The 23,655-nt window shown below is 45.6% G+C and overlaps 1 protein-coding gene across 1 annotated transcript in view; it reads left to right on the top strand.

Moving 5' to 3' along the window:
• The window catches only part of DOK5 (docking protein 5), a 151,068-nt gene extending 127,711 nt beyond the window's left edge, over positions 1-23,357 (top strand). The window contains exons 7-8 of the mRNA XM_032878935.1: positions 15,234-15,354; positions 22,864-23,357. Coding sequence (XP_032734826.1) covers positions 15,234-15,354; positions 22,864-22,928 — 186 coding nt within the window. The 3' untranslated portion in view covers positions 22,929-23,357. The remainder of the gene's footprint in view (positions 1-15,233; positions 15,355-22,863) is intronic.
• Positions 23,358-23,655: the final 298 nt, after the last annotated feature.

Genomic DNA, 23,655 nt, shown 5'->3' with positions numbered 1-23,655 from the left:
TCTTCGGCAGGTGACTTCACCACCCTTAGTGTTTGCTTCTTGCTCTGTAAAGGGGGTTTTTATTAATACCTACCCGGCCAGGTGGGATAAGGCAAGTGATTTCTTGACATAGTGTTGGGAACTTACCCAATACAAATCAACCTTGAGCTGTTATTAGCGTTGACTTACAGTAAGAAAGGATAACATGGCAAAGGGGGGCGGGATGTTACTTACTCACTTAGTGATTCGGTCATTGAGCCCCAACTTACCGCACACCTCCTGTGTGCCGGAAGTCATGCCAGGTACCAGGCATGTGACACACGTGCGTACGAGGAATCTTCTCCCCTCCCCCCACCCACATGAAGGAGAGCTCTACTTCCAGGAGTCTCTTTGCTTTTTGTAGAGGAGGGAGGGCCATTGTGGAGGCAGATGGCAGGCCACTTGACCAAAGCTGGCCTTTAGCTCTCCGGCCATTTACTCTAAAATCCTGGGGAGCGGAGGAATTGTGTCTCATTCATTTTCAAGTTTCCAGCCCCTGGCATTACTGCATGACTTAAAAGTGATGCCCAGAGCATATAAATGGGCGCAGTGAGTGAAAGAACTGAAGAACATTCAGTACAGAACTCACTGAACGGGGTCAGGGGAGAGGAAGGACCGTCAGGGAGTACGTAAGCAGCAACCCAAGTTACGGGGCTTAGCCTAATAGCGGGATGACTAAAGTTGGAATGAGTCGCTCCATCTGGCTCTGCGCGGAGGGTCTGAATGCTGTATTTCATTTAATTTTCACAGCTCTCTTAAGAGATGGGGTTGGTTTTTGAATCCTGTTTATTTTTACAGAAACACATGTATGTGACACTTCACTAACTACAGAGATAGGATCGTAGAGATGATGATTGGTGCGACGGTATTTTCTGTCTTTGTAATTTATTTGTGTACACACACCATTCCCTCCTTTCCCCTCCTTCGCAACTCCTAAATCTTGTTCAGGAGTTTGTATTCTGCTTTCCTGTGTTTCTCTGTACCCGTGTCATCCCATACGAAAGTCCCTATCTACAGACACACACATAGATATATATGTAACATGGGCGTTTGGAAGTCGTTGTTTATATTATAAAATTGTAATTCTGTTCTCATTTAATAGGAAATACCTAATGGAAATTCAGCACTTAAAAGACATTTATCATAAGTCTGACTCAAGGGTTAGCCAGCTCTGACCCATGAGTCAAATCTAGCTTATGCCTGTTTTTGTAGGGAAAGTTTTATTGGAACACAGCTATGCTCGTTCAGTGAGATCTTGTTATGTCTGCTTTCATACTGAAGCAAAAGAGTTGATTCATTGGCTCGATGATGGCCGTACAGCCTGCAAAGCTGCCTGCTCTCTGGCCCTTGACAGACAGGTGGCCGGCATTGGTCTGATTCATTCTTTTTAATGGATTGCTTGGTATTTCAGGGAGGGTCTTGATGTGACACTCACTTATTAGCCTACCTATGGGAATATCAGATTTTGGGGGGTCACTAATAAACAATTCTACATCATACATCTCCGTATATGTGCTCTTACTTATATATGTTAACTTTAACTGAGTTTCTTTCTTTTTTTGTTTAAGATTTTATTTATTTATTTGACAGACAGAGATCACAAGTAGGCAGAGAGGCAGGCAGAGAGAGAGGAGGAAGCAGGCTCCCTGCTGAGCAGAGAGCCCGAAGCGGGGCTCGATGTGGGGCTCGATCCCAGGACCCTGGGATCACGACCTGAGCCGAAGGCAGAGGCTTTAACCCACTGAGCCACCCAGGCGCCCCACCCAGGATGTGGATTTGATCGGAACTGGCAGGGAGGATAAAATTTGGGGACTTTGCATAGATGGAAAACAGACTTCTAGAGCCCCAGTAGGTGTTTGTGGGCTGGGCACTGGGGGAAAGGGCGAGAGAGTGGGGAGGTGAGACTTGGGACAGTGCTTCTGCACCTTCTGAAGAGTGCATCAGGGTCACCTGGAAGGCTTAGTGAGCCCCAGGTCACTGGGCTCAAGCACCAGTGTTTCACAGGTCTCTAGTGGAGAATTGGAATTTGAATGTCTAGTAAGTTCTTAAGTAAGGCTGGTGTTGCTGGTCCGGGCACCACACTTTGAGAACCACTGCTCTAAATTGACTCGGGCTCTGGCTCCTTGGTCCCTGGAAGAAATGGGACAAGTGCTAAAGACAGCACAGCAGGGGACTGCATGCCTTGATGTCCTATATACCTATAAAGATTCTCGGGAAGATATATGCCAATCAGAGAACACAGTCCTCTGCTGGGAATGGAGTGTCGTTATACTCAGAGTTCCCTCGTTGTCTAATTATTGGACACTAACCACTCTTTACATATGTTGTATCAGTGGTCTGCGTTTAAGGATTTGGGAAATCAAGATCATGTGATGTTCTCTCACTGAAGAACACTAGACCCTTTTAAGAAATCCTCTTAAAATCCTCTTTAAATCCTTTTCCTCCTCCCACACAAAGGGGAGGATACCTGTCCAACAGGTAGAGGAAAGGCAGGCACAGTAGCCTCTCTGCATACCTCTGTACACTGCCGTGAGAATGAATTCCATCTTCTCATGCACCACGTGGTTGCCCCGCAATGATGACGGAACTTTTTCAACATTTGCATCTCTGTTCAGGAGGGATTGGTTATGGCCGCTTAGCGTAGCAATTAACATTTTAAGCAGTTTGTATTGATTAAATGAATCTGCTTCATCAAGCAGAAAGAACCCCACAAAATGCAGCAAATGTAGTTATCTCAATAAATGACTCTCAGCACCGAACCATACAAGATAGATCTGCTGGTACTTTACGGTGTGTTTGATAAACTTCAGAAATAGGTATTTGTCAGACTCGGGAAACAGATTGCATGCTCCACAAACACATGCTTGATCTTTATGTCTTTTTTCTTTTTTTAAGTATTGTCTAAAGCCACTGTTCTCTTTTAAGGGAGACATTTGGTCTGGATTTTGTAAGAATAAACCTAACATTTTAAGATTCAGTTCAAAACATATTTACTATTCATGAGATATTTGAAGTGCTTCTCTCTGGCTAGAGATCTGAAATTATGTTTTAGTTCTTTGAGAACTCTTTTCTCGTCTCCTTTTAACTTCTCCTGGATTTCGTCTTCTCGTAAGTCTCATTTGAGAAGACCCAAAGGGGTAGAGGCTTGGGGGGTGGGAAGGTCTGTAAAGCTGCAGTGTGGGAAGAAGAGAGATGTCTGCTCTGTCCAAGCCTGGTCTTGGAGGGATGCTGTGCTTACACATAACCGTCAGTGCCCGATTCAGAGCTACCAAGTTCTTTAAACTGGTGAATGGATGTGGTGCCATCGAGGGAGGAATCTGTGATTTATTTTGAGATGCATTTAGTATCAAAAAGAGACTTTTGGATTAAGAATTGGATCTGTGCATGATGTAAAATGCAAAGCCGCTTATTAATACATTCATTCATTCTACAAATACGAGTATCTACCTTGTGGCAGGTCCTGTGGTAGGAAGCAGGGGTATAGCAGAGAACAAGAAACACTCCTTGTCTCCAAAGAATTTGCTGCATTGTTGCGGGGGAGGAGACGATCAACAGTAGACATATAAATCGATCTATCAAGACTTGGCGTTTGCTCTGAAGAACATTACAGCGTAAAGCAGGAGAGAGTGATGAAGGTTTATTGCTCTGATGGGGTGATGCGCTGGTAGAGGGCTGGGGGAAGTACAGAGTGAGCCTTCAAAATTTCTGAGCGCCCATTGTTCCACCCAGAGGGGGCCTTAAGAAATTTTCACGGCTCACCCTTAACTACCCTCAGCTCTCTGCTAGAGTACTGAGGCCATTTTATGCTTTGCATGTTCAAAGTCAAGAAGGCTGTGATTTCGTAGCAGATAAAGTGGGGAGGTGGAGGAAGTGGGGGTGTGGTCTAGAAGTAACGAGAAGCCAGGCACTATATGACCTTGTAGCTGTGATAAAGACTTGGATTTTTCTTGGAGTGGGTTGGAAAGTCATTTGAGGGTTTCGAGGAAGGGGAGATATGCTGACTTCACTTTTAAAATTTGGAAAAGACCTCAGGTAGGTGAGATAAGAGTAATCAACAGGAAGAACATTCGGGAGCTCTTTCAGCCATCTTGGGATCTAGGTGAGTGCCGTGACATGGACCAAGATGGCAGGCTGGACATGGTGAAAGGTGGGGCGTTCTCAACACATTCTGAAGACTGGAAAAACCAGATTTGCTGGTGGGTAAGCAGTCCTGTAGGCTAGAGAGTTAACAAGGTAGCCTCACAGGGCTTTCTCTGCTTTAAGCAGAGCAATAGGTAGAATGGAAGAACCGTTTACCTGGAAGGGGAAGAGACTGGAGGAAGTCGACAGTGAGAAATGGTAATTCAGGAATGGACATGCTAAACAAGAGAGGCCTGCGAAGCAAGTAGGCAGACATGGGATGATGCACACAGAAGTCCAAGGTTTAGGGGACAGAGGGGAGCTCCAGGTGTGCATTTGAGAACCATCATAGTGTGGATGGATGATACCCAAACCCACCCCGGTGATGAACCCTCCCTGTGAGCATGGACAGATAAGTAATTGTGGCTCCTTATTTTTAGGGTGGTTTCAACATCTCTTTAACAGCGATCTGCCTTTTTCTTTCTAATGGCTACAGATTAGTCTGTTGTACAGATGCCACAGTAATGTGAAGGTAAGACAGCTTTAAGAATAAAAACAAAATTATCAAGTCATCTACTTTTCTGATGTAGCATTTAAAGGTAATTTTTGAGTCACTCTAAAATCCAATTGACATGTAAATTAACATTAAATTTTAAAATTCATTTAAAAACTGACTATTGGAATAGTTGTTGATAGAGTGGGTCCCGGAATAACAACTCTGGTTAGCAGAAAAAAAAAAAAATGTTAAGAAGGAGATTGGGTCAGAATTTAATTCCACGATCACATCTGGTAAATAAGAAATAATAAAGGAAACGAGCAAACAAAGTAAGGCACAGACAAAGGATGGGCTATGGCACAGACATTAACATGGTCATACAGAAGATAGTAGTGTTTAGGAATGTTAAGGTCTGTACACAATATATTAAATGTAAAAAAGAGGATGGCACAACAGCATATCCACACTCGTGCAGTTTGTGTTTAATACACTTTACAGGGGCACCTGGGTGGCTCAGTGGGTTAAAGCCTCTGCCTTCGGCTCAGGTCATGATCCCAGGGTCCTGGGATCGAGTACCGCATCAGGCTTTCTGCTCAGCAGGGAGCCTGCTTTCCCCTCTCTCTTTACCTGCCTGTGATCTCTCTCTCTCTCTCTCTCTCTCTCTCTCTCTTAAATAAATAAATAAAATATTTAAAAAAATAAACATTACACATGCACAGTTAAAAAAAAAGAATGGAAGGTAATTATTAATATGTTAAAAGTTCTCTTTTTTCTTTGCTTTTGTTTTTCCTAGGTGATGTGTATAGGGCTAATTTCAAATCTACCTTATATTCTTTTGTGTGTTCCCTGAACATAACATATCACTACTAGGGAAGAAAGAACACAATTTATTACAACTTTTAAAGAAATGGGCCATAAACAAAATGTGGACCTCCCTCCCACCCCCTTTTGGGTGCTGAGCAAAATGCTACCAGATGTATAGGCAGAGATGCCTTGGAGATTGTAAGCTCCCCCAGGTGGGGGAGAGGGAGACTTTGGTTTTAGGGGGACTTTTGGATTTTCTCCTTTTCCTACGGTTATCCATGTGCCCACACTAAGAGCTGTGTTCATCCTCATTCATTGAATGCCTTGAGTACTAACTGGGACCAGGTAATTAAATATATTCTCTAAACATATTTATGTTTTTTGGGATTTAATTGGGTGGCTTTTTTGTTGTTGTTGTCTGAATATTTTTTTAAAGCTCCTGTCGTGACCCAGGAAGAGTCCAGTATCAAATATTCAGGTTTAAAAAGACGTGAATGCTCCTAATAAGACCCTTTTTAGAAACTCTTGCTAAAGACAGTATTTTGATTGATATTGGGCTTAATTACAATATTGCTAAATTGATGGAACCCCACAATAAGCCGTGGATGTTCTTAAAATTAGCTGTGAAGTAGAAGCTATTTTTTTTTCTCTTTTTTACTGATGAGGTGATATAAGGAATAAAAGGAGGTTAAATAACTAGCCTAGAGTCCTGCAATTATTAGTGGCAGCTCCAGACTTTATCCCGATTTTTGGCCAAATTTGGGCTCTTAACCACAGTGGAGAACTTTTTTTTTCTCCATCATGATTGGTCCTAAGGACACAGGGCAGTGATTCTCAAAGTATGGTCCCTGGACCCGTGAGATCAGAACCATCTGGAGACTTGGTAGAAATGCAAATCCTGGAGGATGGGACCATCCAGGTGATTATTTTGCTTGCTGAAGTTGGAGAACCGTTGACCCATGGTCTGGAGAGCAAACGTAAGGCGTGTTTTCAAATGTTCTTTTCATTGGAGAATAAGTAGGCAGAAAATGAAGGCATCGTTCAGGACGCCCAATGGAGAACGTCAGTGAACCGGGAGGGTGCTGTTAGCAAAGCTGACTGGTGAGTGGAAATTGGGAGACACTGAGATGCTGACTTTTTTCAGAACACAGTTTTACTATTTCTCTCTTGAATTGTCCCTGTGACTCAACTTTGCCCACACTTTGTGCTTAAAATATCTGCAGAAAATAAGTTGGTTTATATATACTTAAAACTGTGGATACTGTCAGAACTGCCTGAGCTCTGGAAGTCTGTCGGGTTGAGCAGACATCCTGGCTGAGAGGCGGCCCTGACTCACGGCTGAATCCCACTGTCACACTGTGTCCTGGTCCCATCCCTGCAGGAGGCAGGCGGAGTGGACGGAAACTTCCAATCTGATTTGCATGCGCCAAGTTGCCCTTGGCAAACCCCAGGCTCTCGTTACTGTAAGGAGCCTCCTGGCGCAAGTTTAAGAGCCTGAGGAGGTTGGAGTGAGTTCTAGAAGGGCTGACCTGCCATTGTGGTGATGCGAGCCTGTGTCTGGATGGGTCCAGGCTGATGTCACACACACACAGCACACGGTACTCATGAGCCACCGCCGCAGCAGAAAGCCTCATCCTGCATGCTGTTCGATTTCGACAAACACAGGGCTCTGCTGTAAAACAGCTGGAGTCCTGAGAAGGACGATATGGTGGCGTGTTCCGGCCAAGAGTCACCACTGCTCTGTACTCTGGGTCTCCCTTCATAAAAGAAGGGTCTAAGCCACAAGTGTCAGCCAGACCCAAGGAAGAATGCAGAAACCAAGAAAGTGGTTGGTGGTGTGGAGGACAGTTTTTTGTTTGTTGTTTGTGTTTCTCACTGAGAAGCTCTAAATAGCAATCATTAGAACTTTCTCCTCTCCCAAGAGGCTTGCTATGTTTTGCCCATCATGAGGAGAGAAGGGCCTGGGCGAGCAGCATTTCCCTCGCTGTGAGCCATGGGAGGTCTTTAAAAGGACCCGTCGGTGTTGTTGATGATGATAGTGGTGGGCGACCACGCGTGGGCCAGGTGTCACTCAAGTTTACATGTCCGTTCCCCTGGGACTGATTGACTGGAAGTCGCCAGCCACTAGTTTATTATACCATGAATTTTTTAATAGTCTGTATGGCACACACTATCTGATCTTACTTTTCTCAGGACAGCTTGCTGAGATACCGTCCGCATACCATGCCATACACCCCTTAACCTGTACAGTTTAATGGTCTTGGTATATTCACAGACTTGTTTCTGTCACCACCATCGATGCCAGAATATGTTCATCGCCCCCAAAAGAAACTTGTCTCCCGTAGCCATCACCCGCCCAGCCATAGGCAACCGCTCGTTTGCCTTCCCTTTCTCTCTGGATTTGCCGGTGCTGGACATTTCCTATAAGTGGACTCAGACAAATAATGGTCTTTTGCAAATGGCTTCGTTCACCTGGTATCACGTGTTCAGGTTCATCCGTGGGGTAGCAGGTAGCAGGGCCTCATTCTTTTGTACCGCAGTCTGATGACTTTTTATGTGTTTCCTTTCTTTGTCTCATGAAAAGAGAAGTTCTATGAGAAAAGGCACGTGGAGGCTCAGACAAGACGAGGGTGTGTCCCCCATGCCACGGTTCTTGTGGCGCACACTGTAAACTGGAACACCGTCTCTGACTCCGTGGTCGGTCTCTCTTCCCAGCAGCATAATGTTTTTGTGCCTTCGAAACCCTATCAGTTACAACCAGTGATTGGTTGAGTATTTCTGGCCACAGGGCAGCGGCAGAACTCACTTAGCCTGGGTTAGGAAGAGACCTGGGTACATCCCTGCTATTTAGGGAGAAGGTTCAAGTGCTCAAGTACAAGAAGGCATTTGTTTGATTTTCACGAAGCCCGTCTTTGTCCCCCGGTGGGATCTTGAGCTAACACTGCTAACAGAATGAGTAAGTGCGTGGAGGTGAACTCCCCAGCTGCTGGACCGTCCTGGCCGATTGCACGTCTGCACGTAGGCCTTGCTGCCGCTCATCACTTGAGTAGCAAAGTAGGAGGAAGCAGAGTCTCGTGACCACGCCCCCCCAGCCAGTGAAAGCCACGTTAACTTAACCTGGACTTAGAGCTTCTGCAGGAATTCAGCCTTGGGCTAACGGTGCTTCTCATTGGCTGAGTTGATGAGGATTGATTTCTAAAAAGTATCCCCTACTGCCTGGGCAAAAGTGGGGTTCATTCATCCATTCATTTATTCCTCCGTCCATTCTGTATTTGTGAGGCTTTTGGAGGCCCTAGTGAGGCACTGGGGATATGGAGAGAACATATATACTCACCACTTTCCAGGAGTTTGTGGTCTGCCGTGGAGAGGGGGGTGTCCAGCTGCTGTCAGCAAAACAATGAAATGATGGGAGTAAGAATGGAACACGAGGGGTGCCTGGGTGGCTTGGTTGGTTCAGGTCAGGTCATGATCTCAGACTGCTGGGATGGAGCCCTTAATGGGGCTCCCTGCTCCATGGGGAGTCTGCTGGTCCCTCTGCCTCTTCCTTCCCCCATGCTTGTGTGCTCTCACTCTCTCTCGCTCTCTCTCTCTAATAAATCTTTAAAATTTTTTTTTTTTTTAAATGGAACTAGAGATACCTGGTAGGAGCACTAGATGTCATTAACAGAGACGAGATGTCAGGAAAATGTTGAGGGGTTCCTGATCTGACTCCTGAAGGGAAGGTAGGTGTCCGCCAGGTGAGCAGTGGGGGGATGGGGTGCACACAGACCACACACAGCCTGTCTGGTACTCCATGTTTGGCTCGCAGGCCCTTCTTTTACACTATGGGTTGGATTTACTCATGTGCTCACAAATGTTTAAGAAATGGCCCTCTGAAGAAAAGCGCCTGTGTGCAAACGCAGAGTTGGGAAGTGATCTAGAGAGATGGCTCTTTTACATCAGCTCTGCCAAGTAGATGTGACCGACTCAAATAATCTCAGCGCATGGACAATAGTAAAATAATAACAGGAAGCAATGAGTTTTGAGTAATACATCTGTTGTGACTTGAGTATCATGTACACAATTGTGTGTATTTTATATATATAATTTATGTAACTGTAAGTTTGCATGATTTAATTTTTATTGATGGCTGCATTTAACAACCAGCTCACAGACTCTCCGAAAATGTAATACTTGGCTTCCGCAAGCTGGTTCCAGCCCGCTGTCCCGCATCCTGGATTGGATTCAGTCTTTCACTTGGCAAGAGTGTGCCGACCAGCCACCGTTCTGAGAGCTGAGAACACATCAGTGAGCAAAACAAATACCAAAATTCCTTTCTGGTTCTAAAATTCTGGGTTTTAGTCACTGATCTTTCCAACGATCCTGGGCCTCCATGTTGGCTTTGGCGTCTCCAAGCCTTGACTTAACGCCAACCACCGTCATGGCTCCCTGGGCATATCGTCCCCAGAGCTGCGAGTTCACACACATCCAGGTACCTTAAGAGTCTAACATTTAGAAGGAGCAACGAAGGACGCCTAGTGTGATGTCAGACATCCTGCAGCCTCCTGCGTGCTGGAGGTGATCTGGGAGAAGAACTAAGATGTGAAGCTCCTGGAACCCCTGTGACCCGGGGGAAGCAGCTAAGGATTCGGCTATGTGCCTGGTAACTCCCCTAGCAATTCCTCTCTGATTCCCGTGTCCTCTTGTCACTCCCGCCGCTCAGATTTTGATGCCCTTTTCCTGTCGTCCCAGGGCCCCCAGATGTCCTCTGCTTTTTCTTTTCTTTTCTTTTCTTTTCTTTTCTTTTCTTTTCTTTTCTTTTCTTTTCTCTTTCTTTCTTTCTTTCTCTTTCTTTCTTTCTTTCTTTTTTTAAAGATTTCATTCATTTATTTGACAGAGAGAGATCACAAGCAGGCAGAGAGACAGGCAGTGTGGGGGCGGGAAGCAGGCTCCCCGCCGAGCAGGTAGCCCGATGTGGGACCCGATCCCAGGACCCTGAGATCACGACCCGAGCCGAAGGCAGAGCCTTAACCCACTGAGCCACCTAGGCACCCCTGCTTCGTCCTTCTTGGATTATCTTAGACAAAAGCTCTTGGAGGTTACAGACTATGCCTCAAAATCAACAAGTATTTGGCGATAATCTGAATAAATATACTTTCCATTTATTTGCTCAGGTGGCCAATCTCTGGAAAAATCCAACTTAGAACGTTCATGAGCACCTGTGAAGGCTGTTCCCCATTTGGCAGCCATGGTTTTAGGAGGCGATTGGAATTTAACCTTGAACTTCAATAAATTCAAGGTGGAGAGCAAGTAGGTGCCTGTCAGTAGGTTCTGAGAGATGGAGTTCAGGTCCTGGGAACAAGTGCCAGCTACCACCATGCTGTGTGAACTCGGGTGCTAATTTTTTGACTTGTTAGTACAGGAGACTGGGCTGGCTAATCCCGTAGTTTGGTGTTCCATGATTGTATTCAACTTTTCTAGTAGTCGCAAGATGCAAAAACAATGATTTAGATCTTCTTTTAAAAATATATAGAGAGTTCAAGGATACCTGTTTAATGGAAAGGTGGGAACAAGCCAGGCAGATGTGGTAGACAGTTCTACTTAAAACAACCTTTCTGTGTTCACACTGAGTTCAGATGCATTTGATAAATTGGAGAATGATTCATTCTAATATCAAAGTGCATTGGTGCAAGAAAGTGCATTGGTTCCCTTCCTGGGCAAGGGAAGCCAAGCATAGCAGGAGTAGAATTACAGCCTTTAGCAGGAGAGGGAAAGCCCTCAGTAAACTACGGCACAGACAGAGCGTCTTCGAGCTACAGTTTAAGGAGATAAGAAATGAGCAGAGCAGAGGGCACCTGGGTGGCTCAGTTGTTTAAGCGACTGCCTTTGGCTCAGGTCATGATCCTGGAGTCCCGGGATCGAGTCCTGCATCAGGCTCTGCGCTCAGCAGGGAGTCTGCTTCTCCCTCTCACCCTCCCCTTGTCATGCTCCCCCCCTCATTCTCTCTCTCTCAAATAAATGAATAAAAATCTTGAAAAAAAAAAAAAAAGAAAGAAAGGAAGGAAGAAAGAAGTGAACAGAGGGACCATAGGCTCTACCCAGAGAGGGGCTTGGCCACCTTGTGGAGCTCTGGACCAGGCTTTGTTCACGTGGCTACGCAGTCATGGGTGCACACCCTTTGGGAAGAGCCTGGGCTCCATCTGCATAGTCTGGACTACGGAAGACAGCGTTTCTAACCAAACATGTTTCCGTGTGTGTGTGTGTGTGTGTGTGTGTGTGTGTGTGTTTGCAACAAGCCTTGCAAACCCTCCAGCCTTCGAGCTGTCTCTCCGTGGAGCCATGCCTTTGATTAGAGAGCAGCAAACATCTTGAGGGGTCGTCCCATAAACTGATTTTCCCAAAAGAATTGCAGATGGGAAGGTCTGTGTCCCGTTACAGCAGAGATCGCTGTACTTCAGATTTTTATGGTTTGGGGTCATCTTTACTTCTTACTTCTTCATGTGAAATAACTATGATTTTTATAAACAGAAAAAGAAAGCCAACTATGTACGAGCATGGAAGGTTAAAAAGGAAAAAGGAGGAAGAGTGCAGCCTTTCTTTCTGTGTACTTGAGATGACCTAATTTTAAATCCTCTGAACACGTTGCTTTCTCTCTCCACCGGCAGCGCCAATGAGTGTCCATTCAGGTCCCCAGCCCTGGAGGCTGAGAGTAAGGCTCGGGGTGCCTTGCAGCAATAAAGAATGACGTGGGGGGTGCCTGCGTGGCTCAGTGGGTTGGGCCTCTGCCTTTGGCTCGAGTCGTGATCTCGGGGTCCTGGGATCGAGCCCCGCATCGGGCTCTCTTCTCAGCGGGGAGCCTGCTTCCCCCTCTCTCTCTCTGCCTGCCTCTCTGCCTACTTGTGATCTCTCTCTCTCTCTGTCAAATAAATAAATAAAAATCTTTATTGAAAAAAAAAAAAAAAGAATGACGTGGAAACTTCCCTGACAGATATCTCACCAGAGGACCTCTCACCCTTGAAGAATTGCATTGCTAAATAAGATTTTGTTTCATTATTTTTCTCTGGAGACAAGTAAAATGTCCCCTTTTTTCCATAAACTATGGTAATCTTCCAAAGGGTTGAGGAAGAAATAGCCAGGCTGTGTCATGTTCTCCGTGAAACATGATGTTGGTGTCATTGCATTCTTGTTCCTAAATAAGCTTTCTAAAAATACAGTCAAATCATGCTGGTCTGCGGAAATATATTCATGGTACTGTAGTGAATAATTTGACGGGATGGCTATTTCCCGATTGTTTTCTTTAGGTTAGATTTTTTTTTATTATGTTAAATAGAATCTGTTTTTATGAGGAAAATCCAATAACCAGTACTTTGGAAATCCGGTTCTCTTTATTTATTTGTTTGTTTGTTTATTTCTGTGTTCTGTGTAAAGGAGGTTTAACGTCACCAGAAGTCACTAGTAAATAGATTTCGGCTTCTTTGTTTTCATTTTTTGCCCTGAAGCTTTGAGACATTCACTTGCACAGAAATAGAGAAACAACCACAGAACTTTTCTGTTAGCTTTGTTCTCAGCTCTTTGCCCTTTTGATTTGATAGGACATGTCTAGGGAGAAAAATGTCCCCATGAAACCTAGTGCTATCTGATTCTTCCAGGGGACACTTTTTGGTAATTGTCCTATTGCGATAGGACTGGGAATTCAATCCATTGTATGTAAACGCAACACATGGAAATTAAATTATCTTTGGAATACTTGGTTCTAATCTTTGTTCCAAGTTCAATCTCATCACCGAGAATGAGTTTTGGTCACTAAGGGTATGAAGCCTCCTATTATTTTGGCTACACTGAATGAATGGATGGGTATTAGGCCTAGATCTACCATATAGATGAGGTGTGGAGAATGGAGAGTTTTCTTTAAAAAAAAAATTTAAATGAGGGGCGCCTGGATGGCTCAGGGGGTGAAGCCTCTGCCTTCAGCTCAGGTCATGGTCTCAGGGTCCTGGGATGGAGCCCCGCATCAGGTTCTCTGCTCGGCGGGGAGCCTGCTTCCCCCTCTCTCTCTGCCTGCCTCTCTGCCTACTTGTGATCTCTGTCAAATAAATAAATAAAATCTTTTAAAAAAATAAAAAGTAAAAAATATTTTTTAAAAGATTTTATTTATTATTTGACAGATACAGATCACAAGTAGGCAGAGAGAGAGAGAGGAGGAAGCAGGCTCCCAGCTGAGCAGAGAGCCCGATGCGGGGCTCGATCCCAGGACCCTGGAATCATGGCCCGAGCCGAAGGCAGAGGTTTTAACCCACTGAGCCACCCAGGTGCCCCAAAAGTAAAAAATATTTAAATGGGCCTTGTAATTCATAATAATAATTATATATCCTTCATTTTTTCCTGTATCTAGTTTGTGCTAGATACGTGCTGAGCAGGTACTGAACTCTAAAACAGCCCAAGTGGTCAGGCATTTAATGTCACTGCTTCTCATATGAGCAATTAAAGCGGCATTCCACTAGATACAATGGTCTGCAACTCACTGTTTCCCTAATAATACAATACATACATGTTTCATTTTTCATTGATGTGAATCTACCTTCCTCCGGTTTTCCATGGCCAAGTATGTCCTAGGGTCTCAGTGCAATTAACCAGGTCCTCAGGGGCAGAGACGCAACCTGCCACCGGTTCTAGAGCCTTGCAGACTATGTCTCACTGCGTAAGCTTGTGCAGATCTGTGTAATTCTGGGCACATTTGTAAGACTGAGGTGGGTTATTTGATATTCGAACAACTTCGGGAAATCAAACATTGCAGACAGTCACTTCTGTTAACGCGTGATAAAACTGAACTATGATGGCATTCAGAGCGGGTGGAGATGAGACACTTGGCTCTTCCGGCTGTATTGTCCCCATGTGCCTATCTTTCTGTTCAACTCCTGTCCATCCTCGAGGCCATCTTCTCTCTGAAACTTCCCTTGTAGGGTCAGTTCCGCCAATGTTTCAGACCGGCCACTGACAACTCCCCAGGACCCAGAGACAACAGCCCCAGCGTCCCCTTTCCTCCCTCTGTATCTGGACCCAGGATCGGGCGCTTGGAAGAGCAGACGGTGTTTTGTTCTGATCTTGTGACAGAACACCCAATTCAAATCAGCTTGGACTGAAAAGAGAAAATTGGCTCATATAATTGAGAAGTCCGGGGCTAGTTTCCAGGTTTAGGTGGGATCCAAGGTCGCCCCCTTTTCTTGGCTGTCTTCCTCTGAGTCAGTCCATTGGCTGGAATGCTCTCCCTTCATTGTTCCAAGGCAGGCTCCTCCCATCTCCCCGGCCCCAGCAACCCCACAAGGAAGCGCATTCATTCAACGCAGTGTGCATCTGCTGTGCACCTGCCACACGCCAGGAAATAAATGTTCTCGACCTGGGGGAGAGAGCGCAATGGACCGAACAGACAAAAACCCTTGGCTTACCTCTGTGCACTCTGTGGGTTCTTTCTTCCACAATAGTACTGATACATGTTCCCAGGGATTATGGGAACTGGCCTGGCTTAGGTCACCAAACCATGCCTAGAATCAGTGGTGAGGTCCGCCTCTGTAGCTAGATTGACGGAGCTGAACCGGTGGGAGGGAGGTTCTCCGGAGGACAGTGGACAAGCTGTTGCCAGCAGGGGAGGAATGGATGCCGCCAAGTGAGCAAAAGCAAGTAGCTGAGCCCCCCGGGGGGAGATGCCCACCGATGGGCCCCCAGCGGCTCCGAGGTTCTGCTCCCAGCGCTCCGGTTTCTCTACCAAGCCTTTTCCAGCCCCCGGGGTCGCTGACCTGTTCCTTTCTTCCCTTCGATGCAGCTCCAGATGAAGATGAGCGAGCGGGCCGCCTCCCTGAGCACCATGGTGCCCTTGCCCCGCAGCGCCTACTGGCAGCACATCACGCGGCAGCACAGCGCGGGGCAGCTCTGCCGCCTGCAAGGTAAGTGGGCGGGGCGGGGCGTGGAGGCCACACCCCAGGGCGCGTCCTCCTTCGATCACCGTGACCTGGGAAAATTGTTGACAGTGCAGATCCCTGGGCCCTCCACTCCATAGAGTTTCTCGATCTTAAGAAGTGGCTGAGCAAACCACCTTGAGCAGACACCTGCGGAGGGTGTGGGCGGGAGGGGCAGGGGTCCGCGCTGCGAGAAAACAGGCTAGTGCCCTTGGCACCAACGGCATCCGCATCTTTTGGGAACATGCTAGAAGGCAAATGCACAGGCCCCTTCCGGGATCCTGAAAGTTCCAGGATCAGGAGCTCTGGGGTGGGGGCCCAGCCATCTGTGTGTTCATCAAGGGGATTCTCGGGAACGCCCACGCTTAGGAACCTGTGCTGTTGGAAAGGGAATCACCGGGCGGGGTCCCGGGTTCTGGTTCTGCAGGAACCCTAAGCAAACCCTAGGAGGCCTGCTTTCCAGAAAAGTGGCCTCAGAAAGGGGATGCAGAAGAGCCCATGGTGGGGACAGCAGGAATACTGAGGGAAAAAACTTAAACATTTTCTTATTTTTTCAAGTGCTGCTCTTATGGTTTATAGTGTGTAAGAATAGCTTGTCCATGGGTAACTTATAAAAAAAATAAACAGGCGTCTGCGGGGGACCCCTGCTGGAGAACTTTGCAAGATGCCAGGACTTAGGTGTGCGGAGGACAGCACCTGGTTCGTGTGCAGAAAGAAATCTGCCGAATGAATGAGTCTGAGAGCAAGTGAAGGGCCACAGGAGACCGAGGCCTCCGCCATCAAGACCTCCGCCTGGTCCCTAGTCGTCACTCAGCCTTTTCAGACCCTCCTGGTGGCCATTTCTCCCCCCAGAGGGCTTTTCCCATTCTTTCTTTCCCCCCATCCTGGGTCCCCCTTTGTCATCTCCGGGGCTTACCTTCTGACTGCAAGGTAACCATCCCAGACTCCCCCACAGCTGGCCCGGGATCTTGACTATGTGTGGTCACAAGACGAGGGTGCTGGCCGCCCGCGCTAGAGTCCTTCTTCCAGGGCGCACGTCATCTCATTTTGTGTGGCCAGTGGCCTCCTCTTCCAGGAAGCAGTAAAGCCGAGGAGAATGGGTCTCTTTTGTCCTCCTGATTTCATCCCCCAGTGCCTTGATGGAGTGGCCATGCCCTGAGTCTTTGTTGAGTGAATGTGCACTGAGGGTCCTTATAGTCTAGCCTTTGTGACTCTAAGCTCTGCCCCTTAGCAGGGAGGGGAGCACAGGGTGGGTGATCATTTGTTCCCCAGTAGTTCGGAAAGTTTTGCAATATTTGAATTACATTATCAGCATTTTTCTCATAGGCGTACCTCCTATACTATGATTCAAATTTTATGCAGTCTCCTCTCCTTAAATAGATTCATTTTTGTAAAGAAATTTGTATGCCACTGCCTTTATACTCTTAGAGCACCTGGCTATGTTTTCTGATATACAATAAGATAAATAGTAATTATCAAAAGTTTAAAGGAAGTACGCATAACATGAATTCACACAAAGCTATTGAATTGCTTTGTAACTTGACTTTCTACACTTACCGAGACGATCTTTACAAAGAAAGTAGGTCTTTCTAGATTGTGCGTGTCAGGCTTGCAAAACAAAGTTGAGAACCAAAGTGATGTAGGCTTCCTAGGGAAGAAATTGATAAGTGACCTTAATTCCTGACATACTGAGTGGTAATTTGCGAAGTCGGTTTGCATCAAAGGTGATGCATGGTGGGATTTCCCTAGAACAGCATGTTTGCAAAAAAGCACCGAAGAGTGGGGTAACCTGAACACCTAGGATATGCAGCACTTTTAGAATTTATTAGTGAATATCCCAGAGCTTAAGAATCCTTAGGACGTAGAAGATGCCATGTAAAGGGCACACTCACCTTCCTCTCCCTAATCTAATAACTATCCTTCACCAAAATGAGGAGACATTTATCAGAAATCATGAAGCCCAAGGGTCTTATCAGGACCCCAGTGTGTACTAATACTCTACAAACTCTTTTGGGGTTTCAAAAAACATCTGTTTAGGTTTAAAGAAGATGCCGTGGATACTATTACACTGTATGCTCCCAGGGTATGTAGGACTCTTCTGACATCTACCCTGTGGTTACTGGAAAGGAAACAGCTCTATTTCCAGCATACAGATACTTTTTTTTTTTCCCAAGAAAAACAACAAAATTTGCAAATTTACCAGCACGCATTAAAGCCCATATTATGTGTGGAAGGACATGCACAGCTCACAGGTCCAGGATGGTCATCAAAGACTAGCAATCCACTGATTCCAAAATAATAGTAGGAATACCTGTGTCTCTAAAAGTACAGCAGAGCTGTACACGACATCACAGTAAAGAAAGAAATTTGCATCCTTGGAGAAGTTCTCATTATTTCTTTTTATCGAAACTAGCATGTCACCCATCAAACAACTCATCAAAATTAAATGTGGGTTTATTCCCTTTACTGTTTTTATTTTGAATTATCCCTACAGCCCATCACTCAAAAGTAATGAGATTACCGTAAAATCAGGTCGAGTTTCTTGGTATAGATTTTTCAAGCGATCACAGTCATAGCAGTCCCAGAAAAGTAATCTGAGGATAGTGATTTCCTAGGTTCTAGTGAGATTAATGGCCATCATCATGAGAATGAATACCATAGATTTTCCACAGAGCTCTTGGACTCTCAAGCTTTGTATTGATAATCTATAGGGTTTTGAAGATGATTGTGTCCTAGGTTTTGAAGATGATGGTTAAAGCTTCCCTTGGTTGCTCTTTGTCAAATATTAAGATCTTCATTGAACATGAATTTGCATTTGATTTCTTAGAGTTTCCCTGTTCGGCACACTGATAATACTTGGAGAACGCCCTAATATCTTAGAATATCTGTGTGCCTGAAAATGGCATGATAATGGTCTCAGAATTATTACTAGGATTTGCTTTCTGTTTGGGAACCAGTCATTCCATCCGATTATTTGCTTGTGCTTGAATTTCGTTACCTGTGTCGGTGAATGTGTTTTATTTTGGTATTTATTTTGTACCAGTGTTAACGGAGAGATTTCTTCACTGTGTGTTCTGCCTAGATCTGTCTGCATTTGTGTTATCTTGTGGATCACTTTTGAGTCACCAGTATTCATTGAGATACAGGGCCACTATGTGGTCTGTGTCATGTGGGACTCAATTTACCAGTAATTTGTTACCTTAAGGAAAAAAAAAAGTTCTCAGACTACCTAAAATCTTATCAGAGGTGGTCAGTTCCATGCAAATAGGATAAGTTCATCTGCTGATGTGTCTATGCTATCTCTCCTCCTCCTTCCCTTCCCCCCACTCCCTGAATAAAGCTGAAACTGGAAGAAAATGAGTGACATCTTGGCCTGTGTGTGCCATACACTGAGGTTACACTGCACATGATATCTTGTTTTGATGATGTTTTTGAGTTATGGTTCCTCTGGCCAGCTCGTTCACCTGGGGCTATTTCAGGAGGACTTTTTTAGATGACAGGTCTGGAAGCTAACCTTGGAAAGCCCATAGACCCTTATAGAGGCACTAGTCCATCTGGTTGAAGAACAGGTAATTTCCTCTCCAAATTTAGTCCTACAGAGCCACCTGCTGGTTGGTTTTGGAATTTTTTTTATTTTTTTATTTTTTTTTTAAGATTTTATTTATTAATTTGACAGAGACAGAGATCGCAAGTAGGCAGAGAGACAGGCAAAGAGAGAGGGGGATGCAGGCTCCCGGCTGAGTAGAGAGCCCAATGTAGGGCTCGATCCCAGGACCCTGAGATCATGACCTGAGCCAAAGGCAGAGGCTTAATCCACTGAGCCACCCAGGCACCCAGGTTTGGGATTTATTATTTCTGGTGGTGGTGGGAAGAGGTGCTGGCTTTGACACAGCCTGGTATACGAAGACATATTTAATCCACCATCACTGCCTCTCCTGCCCCATTTCCAGTTTTCATATTGAAATGCTTCTAGGGTTGAGCACCTACAAAATCAACATGTGAAAAGGGTTTATCATGAATCCTAGAAGAGACTCAGGAAAGAGAAGCATTTATCAAGTTGGACACTGTATTCAAGGGATTCTTTCAGGAGTGCATCACATAAAATAACCCCAGAGCGGTGGGTTCCCAAGTGTGTTCCGTGGAGTACTAATTCCAGTAGATATGGCCCTTTCCCAAAACAGTAGTGTGGTCCAGTGATTTTGGGGGAAATGCTCCAAGTTAAGTTAAATTCTCCTTTTGGAGATTGAGAATGCCAATCACTGTTTTCAAGGTTTCGAGATGTCCTGCCATAAAGAATCTGTTTTATCTTGTTTAAACTAGAGCTCTGCAAATTTATTTGCATATGAAACCTTTTCTCTCCTTGTTTTAATCTAAGTAAACATGGACACACCATTAGAAAAGTACTAGACTTGTTCCTTACAAGGCACACAAGACATACTGAATGAGTATCTTTTCTGAAGATAGCCTTTCTTAAAGACCTGCTCAGGGGAGGAAGGAGCCAGCAGGTGTATCCAGCCTCACTGGGGGCCTTTCTTAAACTCTGTCACTTCCTTCTCAAAGTTATCCTCTTAGGAATCTTTCTCTTGCTCCAAAGGTTCTCCATTGCTTAATATTTCCAGAATCCTTCTATTGGAATTGCCTTGGAAGACAGTGTCCTTTGTTTAAAAACAAGAAGCAAATAGGCATCATTTATCAGATTTGACTTCAGATAATTTTAGGAAATCAAAGACTGGTACCACAGGTTTGTGGCACCATCTCCCCTGCATCCCTTATGTTGCCGTATCTGGTTCTCCTGGCAACACTTTGAGTCGGAGAGAGCAGGACTGTGTTCTCCATTTCCATGAAGGCAGAACCTGAAACCCTTGGAGGTCAAGTTCTTGCTCAAGATCACAGAGCTAGTGGGTGAGGGACTGGTGTTAAAACTCCTTTCTTTCTTTGGCATATATTGTTACCTATGAGAAGAAATTCCGCCATCATGGCTGTTTCAAAGGCACATGTCATAGAAGGAAAACAACCCCTCCAGAGGACTGGTTCCTGCTCATGCAATTTGCATATTCATTTTAACGATGGTAGATTCCCAGAAGCAAGTGGCTACTTCAGAGACGTCCACGCTGGCTTTTCATATTAATTCTAACGCAGTCACATACATGGTGTGTGCATCGGTGGAGAGAGAAGAGGTTAAGACGGGAGCAAACGTGAAAGGGTGACAGATAAATGAAAGTCTCAGACTCTCACATCTGTCAGGATCGGGGAGGACGTGCAAACAGTGAAACAGGGCATGGGTCGGTGTGGTGGGTGCCTGGTGGATCCAAGGGGCCCTGGGGCAGGAGACAGAACAAGAGAACAGGGAGATCGCACCTTTATGGAAGTTTGGAGTTATTTAATGATTAACCATCAGTTCTAAACATTTTATGACCTGTGCAGGCCAGAGAAGAGGTCTGGGCCCAGATGGGGTCTACAGGCTGGTCCCTTGGTGAGCTGCAAAAAAATGTGGGACAGGTCATTCAATCCATTTCCTGGCTTTAAGCTAATAATAGCACTGACACCAAGCCAGAAACATTCCCTTGGCCAGCGTGATGATCAAGGTTGCCGGTGCTTCCCTTCTGATGTGACCCCAAGTGAATACAGTCATTCCCTTTTCTCACAAACTTTTACAATCTAAGAGGCAACGGATGAAGGTTCAGAAAGGGCTTTGTTCTTGACTGAAGACTTGGGTTTTGCATCAATAATGTTTGTACACAGTGTATTTCGTATGGGAATTTTTATCCAACTGTAATAAAGGTGTATGGGATATTTACCTGTAGCCTCCAAATTCATTAAGTCAACCCTGCAGCCAACATGGGGCTCGAACCCATGAGCCCGGGATCAAGAGTCAGATGTTCTACTGACTGAGCCCGCCAGGCACCCCCTGTAGCATTCAAATTCATTAATACAGTTTCTCAGTGTTACAGCGTGTGTGCGCGTGTGTGTAGTGGAAACAGTATAGGATCTGTGTTCAGACTGGTGAGGAGGTTGGAAGAAATGATTTCTTGTGATTTTGGACATCTTACTATTCACGCTTCTCTGCTAATAATCTCTGCTCTTGCACACCAGTGACTGTCTGACTAGGTCTAGAATTTCCCTGTGGCTCCGTGTTGAGGCTTGCAAATATCCAAATCCATGATTTCTTATGTCAGAAAGGGTCTTGACAGGTCTCATGGAGCTCAGGGCTGTTTGTGAGAAGGTAATAGAGGTTAAACTAAGCCATATGCCCCCATGAAGCTTTTTGCTTGGTTCCTGGTTTAAAAACATCATTGTCTTGAACTTGTTCCCGTGGCACAGCCCTATCGCTGCAATACTTGGGTTTGACCCACACGTGTGGTTACCAGACATGCTGCCCTCGGGGTCCCTGGCTGGCTCAGTCGGGGAAGTGTCTGCCTTTGGTTCAGGTCATGATCCCCGGGCTCCTGGGTGGAGTCCCGGGTTGCTTTCCCTGCTCCGTGGGGAGCCTGCTTTCCCCTCTCCTTCTGGCTGCTGCTGCCCCCTCCTTGGGCTCTCTCTGTGTGTCAGATCAGTCAATCAATCAATAAACACACACACACACACACACACACACACACCCCTAACTTACTTACTTACTTTAAAAAAAAAAATCTTTTTTAAAAAGGAAAGAGAGAAAAGTGCTGTGTTGAGTTGCGCTGGTTTTGCTCTGCCCCCTTCTGAGAACTCCCAGAGCCGCCCTCGCGGATTCCCGGGCTTGTGGCAACCCCCGGCCAGCAGGTGGCAGTAAAACCCCTTGTATAAAATCCAGCGCCCTGTCCACCGGGATGGACCAGCCAGGGCCTGGGGGCCCAGTGCAGTTTTGCTGGAGCAAGTTTTGCTGGAGCGTCCATGCCCCTTCGTCCTGCATCCCCTGTGGTTGCTCTCACGGGGTGGGCAGCGGACTTGAGTTGCAGTGAGACAGAATGGTCTGCAAAATTTAAAAATATCTAGTATCTGGCCCTTTATAAACGAAGTATGCCCGGCCCCTGCCTTATCTCCCGCAGGCTGCTAACACCGGCCCTCCGGCCCTCCGTGTTGCCTTCCCCATGTCTTCAGTTGTCTTGGCTTGGAGCCTAAGCTGGAAATAATAAGGCCTGTGTGGGCTTTAGGGAGTCCTTGCAACAAAATTTCCTAAGTATGAATACAATGTTGCCTTCTTTCTAGTCGGGTTTCCGGAGAGCGTGCTAGACCAAAGTTGTCACAGTCCCATGATTCCTTCTCCTTCCCCTTCAATATCCTGCACGTGGGAGCTGATGAAGAGAAAAAATTAAGGAGGAAAGTAGCGGCGAGTGTTCGGATCGTAGTTCGGGGCGAAGACCCTGTGCAAATGACATGTCAATGGCATTGTCTCTCCTGACTCCCATCTGCATCTCACTGTGATCCCGTGTTGCATGTTACTTATGTCTGTGCTGTAGAAACCTGTTTCAAGTGCTTTCTTGAAAGATAACCGCCGGTTTTAAATTCTTTTTGGAAAAGATGTCTCCAGCCCTCTGAAGCTTCATCGGACAGAGACTTTCCCTGCCTACCGATCCGAGCACTGATGGATGCTGCGGAGCATGGAGAATCGTTGTGTGACACACCTGTGATGAGTTGGCCGCTGCAGATCCACCGGGAGGCCACAGGATGGCGGCGAGGGGAGCCATGAAGGGAAGAGGCTGGGAGTCCTGGCGAACTGGGTGGTCATTGGGAAACTGCAATGCAATATTTGTCTTTTTCTTTAAAAAAAAACAAAGAAATCTTAGCGTGATTGAAACATGCTCTGTAGATATCGACTTTTTGTTCCCTCTTTTACAGCTGGACAGAAAGGAGTCAATGCCACAGAATGATTTTCTATTGTAGATACCGTGTCCCCTGCACTTCTCTAAATCTGTTCTTTTGTGGATTCTTGTGATTTTTCCTTCTGAGTGTTTCAATTGTATGACAGTCGGTACTGATAATAAAATGGCTCTTCATTATTTGTTATCCGTTGATACCGTATTCCTCCATTGTTAATATTACGGTTCTGGTTAACTACTAGAAATTATTTTTTATGATGTCACCAATTAGTTAAATCAGTGCTTTGAATGACTTTTACCTACTAGGTTAAGAAATAACCTCCAAGGACCCTTTAGTCTTCTTTTCAGGGTTACAGTTTTGCTCTCACACCATCTTCCTCCTACCCCCTTCCTTCCTTTTTTAAAAGCCTTTGTTTTGTTTGGAGTCCCTCTGTAAAACATTTTAAAATAAATGAGCATTCTTTACCCCCATGTTCTCTGGATTCTGGTGATC

Source organism: Lontra canadensis, unplaced genomic scaffold (genome assembly GCF_010015895.1).
Source record: "Lontra canadensis isolate GAN:19392208 unplaced genomic scaffold, GSC_riverotter_1.0 scaffold65, whole genome shotgun sequence".
In the NCBI taxonomy this organism is placed as follows: domain Eukaryota; kingdom Metazoa; phylum Chordata; class Mammalia; order Carnivora; family Mustelidae; genus Lontra; species Lontra canadensis.
Note: the sequence above shows the minus strand (reverse complement) of the source record. Positions and strands in the feature narration are given on the sequence as shown.